The 20,840-nt window shown below is 43.8% G+C and overlaps 1 protein-coding gene across 5 annotated transcripts in view; it reads right to left on the bottom strand.

The window, feature by feature from the left end:
• NBR1 (NBR1 autophagy cargo receptor) overlaps positions 1 to 20,840 on the bottom strand; it is a 71,400-nt gene that overhangs the window by 40,007 nt on the left and 10,553 nt on the right. For 4 of the 5 annotated variants that reach the window (XM_083147539.1, XM_083147540.1, XM_083147543.1 and 1 more), the window contains 9 exons: positions 19,451 to 19,513; positions 18,478 to 18,496; positions 14,034 to 14,056; positions 12,860 to 13,063; positions 7,226 to 7,294; positions 4,508 to 4,582; positions 3,314 to 3,528; positions 2,062 to 2,211; positions 1,643 to 1,831 (listed from right to left, as the gene is read on the bottom strand). In XM_083147539.1, the coding sequence (XP_083003665.1) occupies positions 1,643 to 1,831; positions 2,062 to 2,211; positions 3,314 to 3,528; positions 4,508 to 4,582; positions 7,226 to 7,294; positions 12,860 to 13,063; positions 14,034 to 14,056; positions 18,478 to 18,496; positions 19,451 to 19,513 (1,007 nt within the window). The remainder of the gene's footprint in view (positions 1 to 1,642; positions 1,832 to 2,061; positions 2,212 to 3,313; positions 3,529 to 4,507; positions 4,583 to 7,225; positions 7,295 to 12,859; positions 13,064 to 14,033; positions 14,057 to 18,477; positions 18,497 to 19,450; positions 19,514 to 20,840) is intronic. The other variant, XM_083147541.1, reaches the window with a different exon arrangement.

Here is a 20,840-nt window from a genome sequence, read left to right on the forward strand (position 1 = left end):
TGTAGACTTGGAAAATAGGTAGAAATTTGTTTTTGTTTGTTTTTTTGGGAGGGTAGGGAGTAAATTTTTATCTTGTAGCACATGGACCCCCAATTAGTGTACCTCTTTACTCGCCATGCTTTACTGTTCTCAATCTGGGCCAGATGTATCAAGCTTCAAAAAGTGATAAAATGGAGAGTGATAAACAGCCAGCCAATCAGCTCCTACCTGTCATGTTACAGGCTGGGTTTGAAAAATAACAGGTAGGAGCTGATTGGCTGGTTGTTTATCACTCTCCATTTTATCACTTTTGAAGCTTGATACATCTGGCCATCTGAGTCCACATGGATGGTAAAGTATGAAGAATAGAAACAAAACATGAAAAAGTCATGTCGACTAATGTGATATCATACCACATGAACAAGTCGACCAATAGTGATCGAACTAAGGTCTGGATCCCGTTCAAACCGTTCTTACTGAATGAGGGATATACCTATAAATACCCCTAACTGGGTGAGATTATTTGTACAAGATTGAAGGAAATGCAGGTGGCACACCGGTGGAATCCAGGCCACGGTGCTCTTTTCATGAGCACTATAAAAATATATACCTGCCCGCACCCCTGCTACTCTCTTTTGCACCTCCCACTCTCTCTCTGATATGCTTTTTTCTGTCATTCCCTCTTTTTCCACAAAGCCCTCTTTCTCATACAACCTCTTTGGCGTTGGTTCAATTCAGTGCACTGTGGAGAGTTAGATTTTGGTGGGGTGAGTTGAAACTGAAATCAGACTTGATCAGACTTGTCTAATCCTAACCTAAGGAGTGACTTACTACTGTTACACCTCCAAGAGCCATTAGTGAAGCCAGAGAAGCACTGACTAAGGGACTCAATTAGATGTGGAAGGGGTTAATCAGCAGTTGCAGCGGTGTTTCAACGCCAGCAATGAAAGCCTGATTTCCCTCCTTCATCTAGCAGGCTAGTTGCCAGATTTGCCAAAAAATGCAAATTATGGAGTAGTGAGCACTTTTGAGTGAGATCCCCGCCGCCGTAAAGTGAAGCAATGTCGGGCAAATCTTCACAGCAACTAACTCAATTCCACCTTTAAGTTTTTTTTTATCTATGATTAGTCTGTGAGAAGGTTTACAGGTTCACATTGTAATCACAATGTAATCCCCTGCCATCTACCCACAGGAGGCACCCATTTTGTGGGCTGAACCAATGTTCAAGACATTGTATTTACTAAAATACCTCTTGAATATAAGCTAAGCTTCATGTATATTAGGTAGTGCCAAAGTAACTGAACTGGTTCCCAATACAATGAAAGGCTGTTTCAGATTTGTTGTACGAAGACGTGTTTTTTGGTTGTTTTAGGTCAGGCATGTCCAAACTGTGGCCCTCCAGCTGTTGTGAAACTACACGTCCCAGCATGCCTTGCCATAGTTTTAGCATTCCCTAATAGCAAAACAGTGGCAAGGCATGATGGGACTTGTAGTTTCACAACAGCTGGAGGGCCATAGTTTGGACATGCCTGTTTTAGGTGAAGTGAAGGCAACATCTAGCCTGCTAGCATACTATCCCTTGCTGGCAAACACTGCAAACAACAGGGAAAGGGTTATTTTCTGCTCAACTGATCACATTGCTGTTATTTAAAAAGGTTCTTACACAAGAGGACTACTTTCTGGGCTCTCAGGCGGTGGCTGGGGGGAGTCTAGGGAATGCCACAGGTGAAGCCTACGATGCAGCTTCAGTTGTTTCTCCACCTCTTTCACCTCTGCTTTTCGCTGCCTCTTCTCTGCTCGCAGGCGTTGTTTCTCAGCTTTCAGAAATGTTTTGTGCATATGTTTATGGAACCTGCGACAAACACAAAATATTCTTAGGTGCCCATACATGGTAGAATTGTTGGGTGCGATGAGATGCGCGCTCCCGCACACATCTCATCGCAGAGCTCAGAACATATGGCTGCACATACTTTTTGTACTAGATTGCATTAAAAACGGATGCGATGCGATCTAGTCCAAATTGCACACAATAATTGTATGTGTATGGGCAACTGTACAGCACAAGTGTCTTTAAATGCATACCGAACATGTTCAAATGAGAAAGGATGTGGTGGGCTTCGTCCTTCGGCACGTGGCTCCACCGGTCTTCTCATTTTCAAAAATAGATGGTTGGGATCATGTTCACAGCCGTCAGCCTCACAGTGCTCACAGACACTGAATGACGGGCACACACTGTTGCAAAAGAAACGCAACTAAATCAGATGTGAAATAGGATTGAAAATGCTGAAGGTAACAAAGTTCTGGATTTACTACACTAAATATAAATGCGTTTACACGTTAACAGCTCTTTGCAAAACAATGATACAAAAGAATAAAGGGACATGGGTTGAGTGAACTTCTCCCATTCAAGATATGCACCCATCATGTAATTTTGAAATAGGAAAGCTATAGAAAACAAGCCTGTACTAATGTCCAATTATTATATGGGAGGCCTTAATATCCTGCAAGTAAATGGGCTGCTATTAATACAGATGTAGCAACGATCAGCGTTGCTGTGTCAATCGCCACCTACGACGCAAGTGGTAGCCATGCAGGGGTATCTAATTCACTCATGCACCTTATAGAAATGGACTGAGTGGCGATGTCACAACGTGGCCATTCCATGACACGGGTGTGAATTTGGGGCACCAAACAGAAGCCGGATCGCCGTAACAATGAATGTTCTGTATCATTATCTGTGTGCGAGGTGGCTAGATAAATGAAGACATCACTTTTAGTACCCGTTTCGTGTTCACGTCTGAGTTTAATGCGCTAGAACATGTAGGCGACAGGTAACCTATACATTGTTTACTAATCACACGGATGTGCATTGAGATAAATTGCTCATATTATAGGATGATAGTAAACAAGCTTGATCGTGCCTGGCTTAATTAAACACAATTATCAATTCAACCTGGTTAATTAGGGACTAAGGAGTCAATTATAATCGACCACAGATTCTATTTGTGTTGGACAACTTTTTCCTTCAATAAATGAAATAATTAAAACCTGTGTTTTGCATTTATTGTGGTGTCTTGTATTCTATTTTTTTTAAAGATTTGAAACAATGGAGTGTGACAAATAAGCAAAATAGGGGGGTAAAAACCTTTTCACTCCACTGTATATGTGTATGCTATTATATATATATATATATATATATATATATATATATATATATATATATATACACACACACACATATACATACACACATAAAAGCATAACAGTCACCAACACACTACAGACATTGACTCAGTGTGCTAAACTAATAAGCGTAATGCGAAGCAAAACCTACCTGCACTGGTAACGAATGCCCAGTATCCTCTTTCTGCAGTTGCTGCAAGCCAGGAGCCAGTCATACAGGGAACCCGTGGAAGTTGTCCTTTCTGATTCCTTAAGAGGCGCTGAAGAACAACTGCTGTCTGACATCCAATCCTGGTTCGGAGAAAGCCGGTCCCTCATGATCAGGGACACTTTTTGTACTGTCTCATGTATGATTTGCTCCTTGAACTAGATGTACAGAAGATTAGTAGAAGTTAGGATTTCAAAAGTACAAAAACATTTCATATACAAGTTTTAAAGATTAAGGGGGATATTCAATGACTGGCGAGCATCTCCTGTCGGGGAGATGCCCGCTTGGCCCTATTCAATGCTGTCTTCCCCGACAGCATTGAGCAGGGTATCTCGGCAGAACGAGCCAGACATCACAAGCTATCGGGCTCGTTCTGCAGAGAACGGCCGGGAAGTGATGAGCTGCCGGCTGCAGCAGGCCTCTTCCCAGCCGCAACTCACAGCCACGCCCCCTTCTCGCTCCCCGGCAGGCGGGACATTGAATCCCGCCTGCATGTTCTCGGTCGAGCTGACCGAGAACAGGACTGGGTCACGGCGGTCGAGCAAGCTTGACTGCCGTGACCCTCACATTGAATACCCCCCTAAGAGGGTGTCAGAGAGAGATAAAATAACAACCAGTCAGCTCCTGTCATTTTCCATACACTGCCTGTAAAATGGCAGTTAGGGTCTGATTGTTACTTTATCTGCCTTTGATACATATGCCCATATCTGTTTTAGAATCTTGGAATAAAATTCCACCCCCAATAATTCAAGTAATTACTGAAATTACACTTTAAATTATTCATCCTGTCCAGTCCAATCAGATTTTTTAGGATGCAATAGAGAAGTGATAGACCAAATCTAATTTTTAGATGCTTTAGTACATTTACCCCTAAGACTCTCCAGATTTATTAAGCTTGGAGAAGAGATAAACTGGAGATAAAGTGGAGAAAAGGTAAAAGGAGATAAAGCATCAGCCAATCAACTCCCAACTGTCTTTCTCAAACACAGCTGATTGGCTGGTGCTTTATCTCCTTTTACCTTTTCTCCGCTTTATCTCCAGTTTATCTCTTCTCCAAGCTTAATAAATCTGCCCCTTAGTCTCCAAACATATAAATAACTAAATTCTGGTGGCGGACAATATTAGGGAATTGCTTACTCTGTCCATGTAGCTGGTAAACCACTCCGGGGGAGATGAAGAGGAACCACTGTCTGTGGTTGTGCTGCTCTGCTCCTGTAACATAGAAATATGATGCTGGGAACATGGATTCTGCCCAAAGTGTTATTAACCACAGAACTATTATAGCAAATGTCTGTTATAGCATATGTCTACTTTCTACGCATGCCTGCATACCCTCTTTCATATTTTCTCAATGCAGACTCAATTGTTTAGTAACCTCACACTCAGCAGAAGAACCAAAGAGACCGGATCAATGTCAATCTCATATTGCTTTAATGAAGATTTTACTCTGTACTCCTATATGAGATTTCCTGCAGGTTTATACTAAATTTACTATAGTGTAAAGCATTTTATGTACACATGCTAGCGGAGTGTATCTGCACCTACACATTACATACATTTCCCAATGATTTTCTATCATGTGTGATGGGGTTATACCAATCATATTCTCTAGAAGTTGTCCATAGCAACCAACCAGCTTGTAGATTCTGTAAAATCATAGGTAGTTAATAGTTAATAAATGCAAGCTAGAAGTTTGTGTTAGTGTTCGTGGCCAGTTCTTAATAAGATAGCCAAATGTAAGGCCTCAGGGCATCGAAATCATATAGAAAAATAGACTGTGCAGGTAAAACTATATAGTCCAAATCAAACGCGTTTGCCTTGCCGTTTGCTTCTAGCCTCATCGAATGAGGATCAAATAGCAAGGTAATTGCACTATGCGTGCACCCCTTACAAGGAAGAAACAAACCCAGAGCAGGAAATATCATAATCTATGAATGTGTGTATTTAATATTTCAGTGATTTTAAGCCCTCTGATGCCCCTTTCTCACTGCAGGTCTTAAACGGTAAATTGATGTTTTTTTCCCATTTCCCGTTTAAGGCTGCAGTGGGAAAGCGCCAGAGTTGATTTACCGGTTAAAGTTAACCGGTATTTCAACCCGTTTAAAAAGCAGTATTTTAAACGTTTCAAAGCCGTTTTTTCTGCAATGAGAATGGCTCTGAAACGGTATTTAAGATTACTAGTCTTCCCCCTCCTCTGGTACCTGTCCTGCCTCCCCTCCCCCCCCCCCCCCCCGGGTACCCCCTGCCAGCTGGTACCCTCGCTTCCCCCCCTGCCCTGGTACCCCCTCCCCCGGTACCCCCCCCCCCCCTGTCCTGGTAGCTTGCTCCCCCCCCCCTCTCCTGGTACCTTGCAGCTGGTACCTTGCATCCGGGCAGCATGGTAGGCAGCGGTCATTCAAGGGCTCCTAGTCGGCAGGTCCCAGACTGATTGCTGAAAGCATCATGCAGGAGGAGGCTGATGCACAGACAGCGGGGGCACTGGGGATCCGGGCAGCGTGTCCATGCTCAGGAGAAGGACGCGGAGGAAGGTCCATTAGGAGATTGTTATTTCATCGGCGGGGGTCCCTGCCGCGAACGGGAAATAGCGAAGCCGTTCATTAAATATGTGCATATCTAATGACCGCTAATTAAATATGTGCATATTTAATGAACGGCTCCGCTATTTCCCATTCGCGGCAGGAACCCCCGCCGATGAAATGACAATCTCCTAATGGACCTTCCTCCGTGTCCTCCTCCTACACATGGACGCGCTGCCCGGATCCCCAGTGCCCCCGCTGTCTGTGCACCAGCCTCCTCCTGCATGATGCTTTCAGCAATCAGTCTGGGACCTGCCGACTAGGAGCCCTTGAATGCCCGCTGCCTACCCTGCCTACCATGCTGCCCGGATGCAAGGTACCAGCTGCAAGGTACCAGGTGAGGGGGGGGGGGGGGGGAGCAAGCTACCAGGGCAGGGGGGGTACCAGGGCAGGGGAGGGAGGGGGTATCAGGGCAGGGGGGGGGAAGCGAGGGTACCAGCTGGCAGGTACGGGGGGAGGGGGGCAGGACAGATACCAGGGGACACAAGGGGTTTAAACGGTATTACTGCAATGTGAATGGTACTTAAACAGTATTTAAAACTGTAATCGGTACTTGTGAGTTATCTGGGCGTCCGATTTTTTGATTGTATGCCTTAAGTTAAGGCATACAATCAGATGCGATGCGATGCGATATCGCATCGCATCGCATCGCATGCGATCATCGGATGCGATGACCCGATTTTTCCATAGGAATCAATGTTAAAATGATTCCTATGGAAAAAGGGGTCCTTTTCATACCCCTACTATCCAAGTGGGCATGGAGTTGGATATAAACCTGTGGCGAGCGTAGCGAGCCACCGAGCCCGAAGCGTGGCGAGCGAAGCGAGCCCCGCGAGGGGACGGTATTCCGTGTCCCCTCGCGGGGCTCGCTACGCTCGCCACGCTTCGGGCTCGGTGGCTCGCTACGCTCGCCACAGGTTTATATCCAACTCCATGCCCACTTGGATAGTAGGGGTATGAAAAGGACCCTTTTTCCCATTGAATTCCATGTTAAAATGGACTCAGTCCATTTTAACATTGATTCCTATGGAAAAATCGGGTCATCGCATCGCATCGCATCCGATGGTCGCATGCGATGCGATGCGATGTCCCGATCCGACCCGATTTACAAATCGGACGCCCGGATAACTCACAAGTACCCTGTAATCTACTGCAATGTGAAAGCGAATACCATTTTAAATACCGGTTCTTTAAACAGCTTGGCAGTGGGAAAGCGGCATTATATAACACAACCTTGCTTTTAGGAACAAATACACATAAAGAGCAATAATATACACACTGTGTCTATGTAACTGGTGAACCAGTCCGGTTGTATGCTTCCCCTTTCATCACTTTGGCAATTTTCTTCCTACCAATGATAAAAGGACACGTATCAGTGCCAGGAAGTGGGAAAACAATATTGCAAAGGTTCCCAAACGCAGTACTCAAGGCACCCCAATGGTCCAGGTTTAAAAGTAATTTCTGGCTCAGCACCCGATAACCTGTGGCCAAGCTTGGAAATACCAGGGTTGCTGACTTTTCAGCTGCCCTCTCCAGTAGGGTGCGGGGCCCGAAGGGCATGGGACAAAAGGGGGCGGATGCATGGCGGGACTAGCCAAATAAGATACTCACCGCTGCCGCTCCAGCCACTACCACTCTCCTCTCCGTGCTGCCAGTCCCTCTGAGCTCTGTGGTGGCACGTCACTGACCGCTGTTGATCCCACCGCTGCTGCTCACGCTCTCCTCTCCCTGTTTCCATTCTCCACGACGGCTGTCATTTAACAGGTCAGCAACACCATGACGCCAGGTACGTCATGACATTGCACTGGTCGCTGGCACCCGCCACTGACAATTTGGGACTCGCGCATGCGCAGCCCAATTTTTCAGCAACAATGAAAAACCAGGAGGATGCTGGGACTTTCCAGGGGACCAGGAGAAAGATTTAAAAAGTGGTAGACTCCCGCTAAGAGTGGGAGGGTAAGCAACCATGGGAAATACTTAACACATGGACTGTTAGGGTGCCTTGAGGACAGCGTTTGGGCATCTCTGCAACAGTGGTTGATACATTAAAATGAACAAAAACAGTGAAGTTACCAGTGAAAATAGCAATAAATGCCTATTTTCACAGTCAGTTAGGATGCAACCCTCTGTCCTTTACATTAGCATGGGTCTTCAAACTGTGGCCCTCCAGATGTTGTGGAACTACATGTCCCAGCATGCCCTGACCGTTTTGGCATGCTCTTATAGGAAAAAAATGTAGCAATGCATGTTGGAACATGTAGTTTCACAACATCTGGAGGGCCACAGTTTGAAGACCCATGCATTATAGCAAAGATACCAAGCCAGCTGAACTAATCCTGTGATTTACTTGTCCCAGCTATGCTCAACATATTTTTTATGCAGTTAGGTCATGTATATTTGGACACTGACACAATTTTTGTCATATTAGCCGTTTACCTAAACATATACGGTAGTTTACATTTGTAGACTATTAGCTTTAATTTGATGGGAATTCACATCCAAATTGGAGGAATGGATTACAAATTCCAGTTGTTTAATATTCTTTATCAAGAGATCAAAAATAATTGGACAACTGACTCAAAAGCTGCTTTATGGACAATTCTGGGCTTTTCCTTTGTTATTTTTTCATCACTTAAACAGACAAAATATCTGGCATTGATTCCAAGTGTGAACCCATAAATCCATGGTAGACAACATTGGTGGATGATCGCACGATCCTTTCCATTGTGAAGAAAAATCCCCTCACAACATCCACTCAAGTGAAAAACACTCTACAGGAGGTACTTTAAGGCATACAAGTGGAATATTCTGCAATGGCGGAGTTAATCAATTGATCTCAACCCGATCGAGCTTGCATTTCACTTGCTAAAGACAATACTAAAGTCAGAAAGACCCACAAGCAAGACAGCTGAAGGCATTTGCATTAAGGGCCTAACAAAGGAGGAAACATTTGGGGATGTCCATGGGTTCCAGGCATCAGGCAGTCATTTTATGCTAATCTTTCCAATTACATATGAGCCCTTGAAAACAGGGGATGGTATATAAAAATGGCTGCAATATCTAAATGTTTCCTACAATATTTAACCCCTTAAATTAAAGCTGAAATTCTGACCTTCCAATCAACTCTGGGGTCTTACAGAGCCAAATTAGGAAAATTGTGTCAGTGTCCAGATATATATGGACATAACTATATCTGGCACCGTCTTTAACTACCGGGAAGTAACCACTCACTAACAACTCTTCTTAGGCTCCTGGGTTATTTATAGTATATACTGTACTGCGCTCACTTTGGGAGGTGGGGTAGGTTATGAATGGCACTGCTATATCTGTTGTCTAACCTTCTTGTTTGGCTCAAAGATAGGGGGTGATACACAAGCTAATATTAGTTGTATATATTTAGAGTGTACGTAAAAATGGATTTATGCTAGTTAATCACTGTAATTAGGGTATGTTTGAACTTAAATTGCCTTTATTGCAGTTAGACAAAATGCTCCTGTTGGAATATGACACAGAAGGTTCAATAGTGTGATGTGAATGTGTGGAGTAACTCACTGGGGTGTATTCAATGCGGCCGGCGAGGGGGTTAAACAAACAATCGATCCTTGCCGTTTAACCCCCGCACCAGCCGCTCACCCTATTCAACGTTTCGGGGGAATCCTCGCTGTCAGAGGATTGCGAGGATTCCTCCAAACAGCGAAACTCGCGGCTAATGCAGGGAGCCGCGAGTCTCGCTGTTTTAGCGGCCGCACATGCCTTTGCCCCCTCGCTCCAAAAACAGAGCGAGGGGGAAACATCGTATGTAGGGGGGTCAGTTGAATAATGACCCTGCGAGCCGTGATAGTGAGCAGGCAGCATTGAATACTGCCCCCTGGGTTAGTTACGCTACAGCAGCTAGAGTCTCTAATAGCCTGGTAGCTAAGGGCAGAAACAACTTTTAGTTGGAATTTTGCAACCATACTGAAGACTACAATATCATCGTAAAATATGTGACAAAGTACCCAACACAGAAATAGGACACACTGAGGCAATGGAAGGCCAACTGCAAAGTGACAAACTTAAATACCAAAGAATCCAAAGGCTCCTTGGGATCTCTTGAGAGATCCCAAGGAGCTACCAGACAAAAGATATTCTTGGGGAAAAAAAAAAACTTGAAATATGAAAACTGTGCTTCTCACAGCACATGGTGTAGACCAGAACCTGTAGCAATTGTGAAACAAAACTGATTTTTGGGCACACAACATAGTATGTACCAATGGAAGGGAAAAACTATTCGCCTTCAAGAGACCAGCCTCATATGCCAGACCGTTAAGGTCCTGGTGCAGCGGCAGATTCTTTAACAGCAGATCTGGTCGCATGGGAAGACAGCTTTAGAACTTCAGTGTCCTAGGGGGTGTGGTATATGGTCCCGACAGTCGGGATCCCAACAGTCATTAGCCCAACGTCAGGATCCCGGCTGGCCGGACTCAGACAGCGTGGCAAGCGCAACAAAGCCCCTTACGGGCTCGCTGCGCTTGCCCCACTGCGGGCACGGTGGCTCGCTACTCTTGCCACCTATTCTATTCTCCCTCTATTGGGGTCGTGGACCCCCACGAGGGAGAATAGCTGGTGGTTGTCGGGAGCCCGAGTGTTGGGGTTTTGACTGTCGGGATCCCGACTGTCGGGAAACTGTCTGCCACCCGTTCTAGGGCCTGCACAGCCAATACAGAGCACTAGGTATAGTGTTGTCCACTGAGTACTGACCTGCTTGAGCACCTGAGGCAACAATGGGATCAGGGAAACAGATACGCCAGACTGCTTTCCTACAGAAATACTGCAAGACCCATCGGGTTGCTGGACCTCACAAAAAAAAAAAAATCAAGGAATCCTAAAGTTGTGACCAGAGGTTATTAACCTTGAAATTCTAATTCAGATTCAAGTGCAGTCTCAACTCCGATAGTGTTGCAACTGAACGATTATTGGTGGACTGTGCATGCACCTTTATAATGCCGCTTGCAGTGTGAAAATCAGTCACAGAGCGATTGGCAGAAAGTCGTTTTTTTGTGGGAGGTAACGGGGCCATTTTCAGGGTGTGTGATTGTGATCTGATTGCATAAAACATGGCAACTGCTTTGTAAATCTTGCGGATATTCTGTGTGGCCATGGGTTGCATTTAGGGAGTCTATGTTCTTGTATGTGCTGTATCACTGTTGTGAAGCAGTTGCTAAAAAAAATTCCAACAGTTTTGGTTGGTGTCTCTGTTCACTTGTTTGTGGTTGCTACACTTGCAATGCCTCGCAGTTACGACACTAAAACCGATCGCTGCTGCGTTAGTATTGTGACTGCATCCGCATCAGTCCCATTGACTTCTCAACATACAATCAGCACTACTTTGATCCATTTTGCACATTAACCAAAATAAATTGTGTGTTGAAAACATGTCATTATAAACAATCTCAGATTACTTTATTGTACAGTTTCTAGAACCTAACATTTGCAAAAGACTCGTTATTAAAAAAAAAAAAAAAAGCAACTCAACAGGGTAATCATGTGATTTATGTTGCAAGATCCTGTTTATAGAGTGAAAGAATCTGCAGGACAATAAACTGCACAGGATCCGGTGCACACCCCACTGCTTCACTCATTTGGTATCACAGAGATAAAAACAATCTTGACACAAGGGCGTAACTACCATAGGTGCAAGGAGTGCAGCTGCTATGGGGCCTAGAGATGAAGGGGGCCCATTTTTACAGTCTAAGTTGTATGTGTTATATAGATGTATTACCATCAGTTGCTAAATAGGGGGCCCTTACAAACTTTTGCTATGGGGCCTACGAATGTCTAGTTATGCCCCTGTCCGGATAACTATTTTTTAACATTTATTATAAATAAAAATAGCACAAAAAAAATGTATCTGCAATTGCATCAAAACATAATAGCTAATTATAGACATCATCTGTCTTTGATGTTGGTTTAAGGACATATGAAATAACCCTATGCTTTCTTTTGTTTGCTCTGCATCTTTCCCCCTCAAAAATGGTGTGTAGTGCAACAAATATAGGGGTTTGTATCCTATCTATTAAAATATGCTACTCAGGGCCGGCGCCACCACTAGGCAAATCTAGGCATTTGCCTAGGGCGCCGGCCACTGGAGGGCGGTATTTCGCCCCCCCTTGCCGCCCGGGTACCTGTCCTGCGGCGTATATGTGCGTAAAAGCTGGCGCCGGCAGCGGGGGGTCCCTGCAGTCAATAAGAAATAACGAGCGCTATCCGCCGGGCTATGCGGAAGCGCTTCTGTTTTGGAAACACTGGCCGCACGCTGATTGGCTGAGATTCAGCGTGCGCCGTGCGGCCAGTGTTTCCAAAACAGAAGCGCTTCCGCATAGCCCGGCGGATAGCGCTCGTTATTTCCTATTGACTGCAGGGACCCCACGCTGCCGCCACCAGCTTTACAGCGCCGCAGGACAGGTACCCGGGCGGCAGACACCGGGGCGCCCCCACCCCGACTTGCCTGGGGCACTCTGGTGCCTTGCACCGGCCCTGATGCTACTTAGTTTTATAAATGACCCCATGGCATACACTGAGAATATAGTAAAACACAGTGGCCTTTATTCAGATCTGATCGCAGTACAAATTTGTTTGGAAAATAGGCAAAACCATGTGCACTGCAGGTGGGGCAGATGTAACATGTGCAGAGAGAGTTACATTTGGGTGAGTTATTTTGTTTCTGTGCAGGGTAAACACTGGCTGCATTATTTTTACACTGCAATTTAGATTTCAGTTTCAACACACCCCACCCAAATGTAACTCTCTCTATACATGTTGCATCTGCCCCACCTGCAGTGCACATGGTTTTGCCCATTTTCCAAACAAATTTGTACTGCAATCAGATCTGAATAAGGGCCAATGAAATGATGGACCATTATTGTATAATTACCGTTGTCGGTGGTGAGATCTCTTCCTGCATAGGTGACCTAGTAACCAAGGAATGATGCGTCAAGGATCTGTTGCCACCCTTATTTGCATGGGGCTCTCCAGAGTCTACGGTTTCCAAGAACTGCTGGTTTCTAGGGGTTTGGTCAAGTTGCTGCTGATTTTCATAGACATTCATTTGCAGTATTCCTCCCTGCTTTACTGCAATCTAAGAATATGAGAAATATTTAATGTATAGCATTAACAAAGCCAATATCTTTGTTGTAACTGCAGCTAAATTTCCCTTTGAGTGCCAACAATGTATCTTCGTAGCAACACAGCAATGTGACTAGGCTGCACCAAATGACTGTGCCGATTTATCGGATATGCACTTATAATGTATGTGACTGGATCTGTATATGGAGCAGAAAAAAACTTGGATTTAAAAAAAAAACAAAAAAACTGCCACTGCTACTTTGTAGTATTTCGTATGCAGATTCAAGGACTCCGTCGCACACAGACACAAGTATCAAATTAATCAGCACAGTCATCTGCTGCACCCTATCCACATCACGTTGCAACTAAAACATATTTTTTTCAAAAAATGATGCTGATGCTAGAAAAGTCTTACAGGACAGGGCATGCCATGGAGCTGAAAGCTGTGACTGCATGAGTACACATCTATATTAGCAAGAACTCCTTTATAGGATTCATAGAGGACTATATGTAAATAAAGGCTCTTTAAAAAGGTCTCATCTGTATTTCTAAGCACAAGACAGTGTGGGGGGAAAAAATAAAAATAGATGCGCTTGTAGTTGGTGGATTTCGGATTTTCCGAACCAGACAGATCTGGTACAGTAACAGTAAAGTCACATACTGTATCTTTGAAAGAATACCATGTAATAACCCAACAAACTAAGAATGATATGGAATTGGGAGAGTTGGAAAACTCACTAAGGGGCCTATATACTAAGTCATGGACAGAGATAAAATGGTTGTCAAGTGGTATATTAAACTTCACTAGTATCAGATATAGAAGTATGGATGCCGATTCCAGAGCATTTTTTCAATCCCGGGATTCAGGATGGAAAACGATCAATCCCGTAATATCAGCATAAATAGAGACAAAAAGGGACCAATACATAGGTCAATTTAGAAGCAGCTGTGATCTCTTACCAACAACTTGAGTATGTAATTACCTTTAATGCTTCCTCATATTCATCTGCAGGAAAACAAGATAAAATCTATCACAAATCCATGAGCCATACAGGTAAAGCATGAAGAAGGTTATAAACAGTACAAATATGTAGATAAGTGGTCATATGACCCACAGACTACAACCACACCTTTAAAGGAGGAAATACCTCTTGTCAGGAGTTTGAACTGCATTGGCCTATTTGATAATCTCTCATTTGATAGGATGTTAGTATTCTTATTTTGTAGCTCCGATACAAACTAGTAATTACGTACAGGTTTCTCTATCAAGCTTCCATTTTTTATTTAAAAAAATGTTTCCATGGATTTTAAAGTGGCACTTTTATTAAAAGACAAAACATGTCTATTTTTGCTTTGAATACAATTCATTACATAGCCTTCACAATAATCCACAATTTAAAAAATCTCAGTTGGATTAATAAAACATACAGTATCTGACAGGCCAGCTGAAACCGCTCTACAGTGGCATCAAGCATTTCTGTATATCAGGAAAGAAATCTCTCTAGTCCAAGAAAACGGTCATGGTGTCATACATTTGTGTACAACATTACATACACTATGGAATTTATACTAGTCCATTCACTCCCCTGCACAAAAAGCGATGTTTTGCTACTGCGCATAAACTTTTATGCGCATGTACAGCAGCTTGGTATGGGTGGGCGTGGAAAATTGCTCTTTTGCAGGCAGGCCTGTGCTCACCTAGCAGTGCTGGCAGGGGGAGGGGGGGTGGCGAGGGGCTGCACCCATGGGAACACCCAGCCTTTCATAGGTGTTGTAATATCTACTACAGAGCTGCATGAGAGTATATAAGAAGGACACCTTCTGTATAATGGCGACCCGGTGTATTGTGATAGTGCCGCGCCTGGGTCCGACCCGACATTGCGATGTGAAAGGGGTACAATATATATGCGATGTGAAAGGGGTATAATATATATGTATATATATATATATATATCGGGGGAGACTGTGGTGGCACTCCGTAATGTCACCACTGACCGTGGTGGGTACAGCTAGTTCCGGTGCCCTCCTAGGTGAGCGTGAAAACGCTCTGTACAAGCAATGCAGTGGGGGGGGGCGGCACTCAGAAAAAAACGACAGGAGACGGCAGCTCTGTGACCGACGTTTCAAAAGCCCTTGGGCTTTTTTTATCAAGGTGCTGTAAAGGTGAAGAACAATTTACAAATAGTACAGTGCTTACCTAAGTAGTGTTGAGCTCCGTCCGTGGAGCCTGCACGCACCGGCAGGGGGGAGACGCTGAAGGATGACGTCACGCCACCGACGTAGACGCGCAGGGCGCACGGAGGGGGGCTCGCCACTGTGAACCAATGAAAACATAACAGCAATGAGAATAAACAAAGTGAGTGACAAAAAGCATACTACGAGTATCCTAATTAAAAATGGGATACATAGGTGTAAAAATAAACAAAGCTCATTGCGGTATCTTGGATATAGAGTGGGACATTACAATAACAAATAAAACATGATGATAACAATATTAAAATGCGATCTACACACCAGCATGTGAGTCTAAATATGGCAGGATATAAAGGTTCTATAATAAAAGACTATAGTCTAAGAGAGACAACACATCGCAGATAGCATGAACATAAGATTGATATTTAGTCGACCTGTGTCGACACAACACTGTCGAAATCTGGCCACTGTATAATGTGAGAATACTTATAGGAAGCAACTGAGACCTAAATTCTCATTGAGCCCTCTAGGGGCCAGGGTACCCAGTGTATAGATCCATCTACACTCTTTTTGTAACAAAGTGAGAGATCTGTTTCCCCCTCTTAAGGGTGGTGGTACATGGTCGATGATTTTGTAGCGTAGTGAGGTGACGGGATGCCGTGCCTCACTAAAATGTCGAGCCACTGGTTGCTCACTTTTACCTGTGGCAATGGCGGCTTTGATGGCTGACCTGTGTGCAGCAGCACGCTCTTTAAATTGGCGGTCGGTTTTGCCGACATAGTGTCGGCCACATGGACAACTGATTAGGTAAATTACAAATTTAGACGTACATCCAAGCCTATGTCTGATCTTGTATTGCTTTCCTGTGTAAGGATGGTGAAAGCTATCCCCTGGCAATAAATGGCTGCATGTGGCACAGCCACAGCAACGATAGCAACCCAGTTTGGGCTTGCTGAGGAAAGTAAGGGGCATGACTGGAGGGTACTGGATGTTGTTATGAACCAAGAGGTCTTTTAGATTTTTACCCCTCTTGTAGGCGCTCATCAATGATTTGGAGTGTAGGGAAGTAAGTGCTGGGTCTGTCTTCACTATGGGCCAATATTTTTTGGCAATGCCGTTGATTTTAGGGCTGTGAGAGTGGTATGAGTTGACCCAGATGACTTTTTCAGCTGTGGAGCTTTTTATTTTGGTTGTCAACACTTCCTGTCGACTCAGGTTGGCCACTTTGTTTCTGGCAATGGTGAGCTCTCGTATAGGGTACCCTCTCTGTGCAAATTTGTCGACCATTTGGTCGAGGGCTGGCGGTACGTCTGCTGGTTCGCTGGTGACTCTGTGAACTCTCAATAACTGAGAATGTGGTAAAGCTTTACCACATTCTCAGTTATTGAGAGTTCACAGAGTCACCAGCGAACCAGCAGACGTACCGCCAGCCCTCGACCAAATGGTCGACAAATTTGCACAGAGAGGGTACCCTATACGAGAGCTCACCATTGCCAGAAACAAAGTGGCCAACCTGAGTCGACAGGAAGTGTTGACAACCAAAATAAAAAGCTCCACAGCTGAAAAAGTCATCTGGGTCAACTCATACCACTCTCACAGCCCTAAAATCAACGGCATTGCCAAAAAATATTGGCCCATAGTGAAGACAGACCCAGCACTTACTTCCCTACACTCCAAATCATTGATGAGCGCCTACAAGAGGGGTAAAAATCTAAAAGACCTCTTGGTTCATAACAACATCCAGTACCCTCCAGTCATGCCCCTTACTTTCCTCAGCAAGCCCAAACTGGGTTGCTATCGTTGCTGTGGCTGTGCCACATGCAGCCATTTATTGCCAGGGGATAGCTTTCACCATCCTTACACAGGAAAGCAATACAAGATCAGACATAGGCTTGGATGTACGTCTAAATTTGTAATTTACCTAATCAGTTGTCCATGTGGCCGACACTATGTCGGCAAAACCGACCGCCAATTTAAAGAGCGTGCTGCTGCACACAGGTCAGCCATCAAAGCCGCCATTGCCACAGGTAAAAGTGAGCAACCAGTGGCTCGACATTTTAGTGAGGCACGGCATCCCGTCACCTCACTACGCTACAAAATCATCGACCATGTACCACCACCCTTAAGAGGGGGAAACAGATCTCTCACTTTGTTACAAAAAGAGTGTAGATGGATCTATACACTGGGTACCCTGGCCCCTAGAGGGCTCAATGAGAATTTAGGTCTCAGTTGCTTCCTATAAGTATTCTCACATTATACAGTGGCCAGATTTCGACAGTGTTGTGTCGACACAGGTCGACTAAATATCAATCTTATGTTCATGCTATCTGCGATGTGTTGTCTCTCTTAGACTATAGTCTTTTATTATAGAACCTTTATATCCTGCCATATTTAGACTCACATGCTGGTGTGTAGATCGCATTTTAATATTGTTATCATCATGTTTTATTTGTTATTGTAATGTCCCACTCTATATCCAAGATACCGCAATGAGCTTTGTTTATTTTTACACCTATGTATCCCATTTTTAATTAGGATACTCGTAGTATGCTTTTTGTCACTCACTTTGTTTATTCTCATTGCTGTTATGTTTTCATTGGTTCACAGTGGCGAGCCCCCCTCCGTGCGCCCTGCGCGTCTACGTCGGTGGCGTGACGTCATCCTTCAGCGTCTCCCCCCTGCCGGTGCGTGCAGGCTCCACGGACGGAGCTCAACACTACTTAGGTAAGCACTGTACTATTTGTAAATTGTTCTTCACCTTTACAGCACCTTGATAAAAAAAGCCCAAGGGCTTTTGAAACGTCGGTCACAGAGCTGCCGTCTCCTGTCGTTTTTTTCTGAGTGCCGCCCCCCCCCACTGCATTGCTTATATATATATATATATATATATATATATATATATATATATATATATATATATATATATATATCTATCTATCTATCTATAACTGCATGACTTGAGCTCAAACATCAACAACAGCTACACAAATCAGATATAAAGGCCCCCACACACTAGGACAATTTTTTGGCCGATTGTCTGATTTCCGGCCGATCGTCCGATATATCGGCCGATTTTTAATGATAATCGGCAATAATCGGTCGATTATCGGGAAAAACGCCCGATATATCAGACGATCGATCGGAAATCAGACAATCGGCCAAAAAATCGTTCTAGTGTGTGAGAGCCTTAAGAAAGAAAACATGAGATGCAATCATTCCTCTGTATAAACTCACCTTGGCTATTCACAGACACCTGCAATGAGAGAAAACATAATAATATTAAACACATTTATGTGTATACAAAGCAGAAACAAAGTGCGCCACTGTAATAATAGTGGCACACTCTGTTTCTGCTTTCTATCCATTCCATCCATTTCTATCCATTCTCACCCTTCCCCCACTAACAGGGGGGACAAACTGAGTTGTAGCCCGAAAATGTATATAGCGCATTAAAAGGGTATCCCATTTTTTGTACGTACATACGTATACTTATGCATACACATACATAAGGAAAGTAACTACACATATTAGAAATAGGCAAAATATGGACTTTGTAAGCAATGGAAATTGTATAGTGTATTGGATCATCTTTGGTAAAAGGTTAAATACAATATTTGTAATATTATCCTACTGAAGATTATATGATAATAAGACTAACACATTAAAGGTAAATTCTCCTCATATACATACCATTGTACCAGCGACATGTATCTGAAGCCCCATACACACAGGGCAATTTTGAGCTGAAAGCATCTTACTTTTGGTATTTTGTGCCGCTTTCAGCTCAAAACCGCCCAGTGTGCATGGCCCAGAGATAAGCGAGAGAGCGCTGATGTGCGCTCCTACATAATCGCCGGCCACTGCCGGTTATCTGCTGCTATTAGCAGCTGAGTAGATTGCTTTCCATGACTTCATGCTATGGAAAGCTGTCCACCCCTGGGAAAATCATTTGGATGGGCAAAAATAAAAATCACTGTGTATGCACTAACCGATTTTAAGCCAATCGGTTTTCCCCATAATCGCTGTCCAAAACCGCCCAGTGTGTATGCACCATAAGTGTATATGATTATCAATTTGTAATGTATAAATGTACATCAGAATCTGAACATTGGAAGAACATTGCACATGTAAAATGTATATGATTGTCTCACATCTCCGCTTATTTTACTTCTGTGTATAGGATAAAACAGCCAAAAATGGATCTTACCTCTTCATTATCCTCATCTATATATTTTATCTGTATGTCACTTAGATCAAAAGATACCAGCACCTGCAAATTAAGCAAAATGATAGCATAGGAGTTAAACAATTCCAACAAAACAGAAAAATATAAATTAGGTGAAAAGGATAGGCACCTGAGGTCTGGCATTCTAGGAAGGCTCCCTACACTTTGCTTTCTGCTGTCCTGCTCATTCCAAGCATGCAGACTGTTGGCAAAGGCCTGGTTGTCAGGAATAAGGAGAGTACAGAAGTGGGTGCCACACACTTCTCATTCCTGGCAACATTTTCCAGACAGGCTTAGGGGGATATTCAATGCAGGGTCACAACTGTCCGGCTGGCACGACAGCTGTGACCCTGTCCCATTCTCGGCCGGCTCGACGCACACTTGGCAGGCAGGATTCCATGTCCCGCCAGCAGAGCGCTGAGAAGGGGGCATGGTTGCAAGAAGCGGCCGGAAATGGTCGAGCTGCGGCCGGGAGCACGTCATGGCACGTTCTGCCAGGATCCCTGTTCAATGCTGTTGGGGAAGACAGCATTGAATAGGGCCCCACCACTATTTCTCCCATTGGGAATAGCAGCGGGAGATTGAATATCCCCCTTAATGTTGTCCACTGCAAATGGAGCATGCATATGTAATTGAAACAGCAGAGAGCAATACAATATGCCAATGCATTCTATGTAAATATTCCTCTGAGACCAGGTTTGACTTCTAATATTCCACCCAAAGCTGCTTTTCCTTTAGTTTAGGGTGGATTTATAATTTTCATGTTTATTTTGGTTAATTGCTCAGTCACAATTGTAACATTTCAGCTTAACAAGAAGGGGAGAAATTCAATTAGCCACAGAACTTACCATGGGATTTTAGTTACCAGTTTAAAAGAGCTCAAAGGTATTCAAATACTACCATGGAAGGTGCGCTTAATGTGAAATTCTGTTTGCGCCATCCTGAGGTGCGAACAAAAAGCGAGGTATTTTTCCTTTTAAAGATTTGCAGCCTTACAAATATATATATATATATATATATATATATATATATATATATATACATACATACATACACATATATATATATACACTGTTCCCCCTTATACTACTTTGTGCATACACTGATTTATAAATTATAAGAACAAGGGTAGAAAGAAAATAGAATATCAAAATAAACATTATAAAGAATTCAACAGCTAGTCATCTAAAGTTTCATGAGGGAGCAAACTAATCTACAGACACTAAGGGGGTATTCAATCTGTGCCCCTATTTCCGCCGACAGAAATAGCAGAACTCTCCTATTCAATGCTGAATTACCGTTACCAACAGCATTGAAGGCAGTCAGATCCCCAAAAATTGAAAGTAGGATCTGTTTTGTCAGAAACGGCCAC

Source organism: Crinia signifera, chromosome 6, assembly GCF_055691185.1.
Source record: "Crinia signifera chromosome 6, ASM5569118v1, whole genome shotgun sequence".
NCBI lineage: Eukaryota > Metazoa > Chordata > Amphibia > Anura > Myobatrachidae > Crinia > Crinia signifera.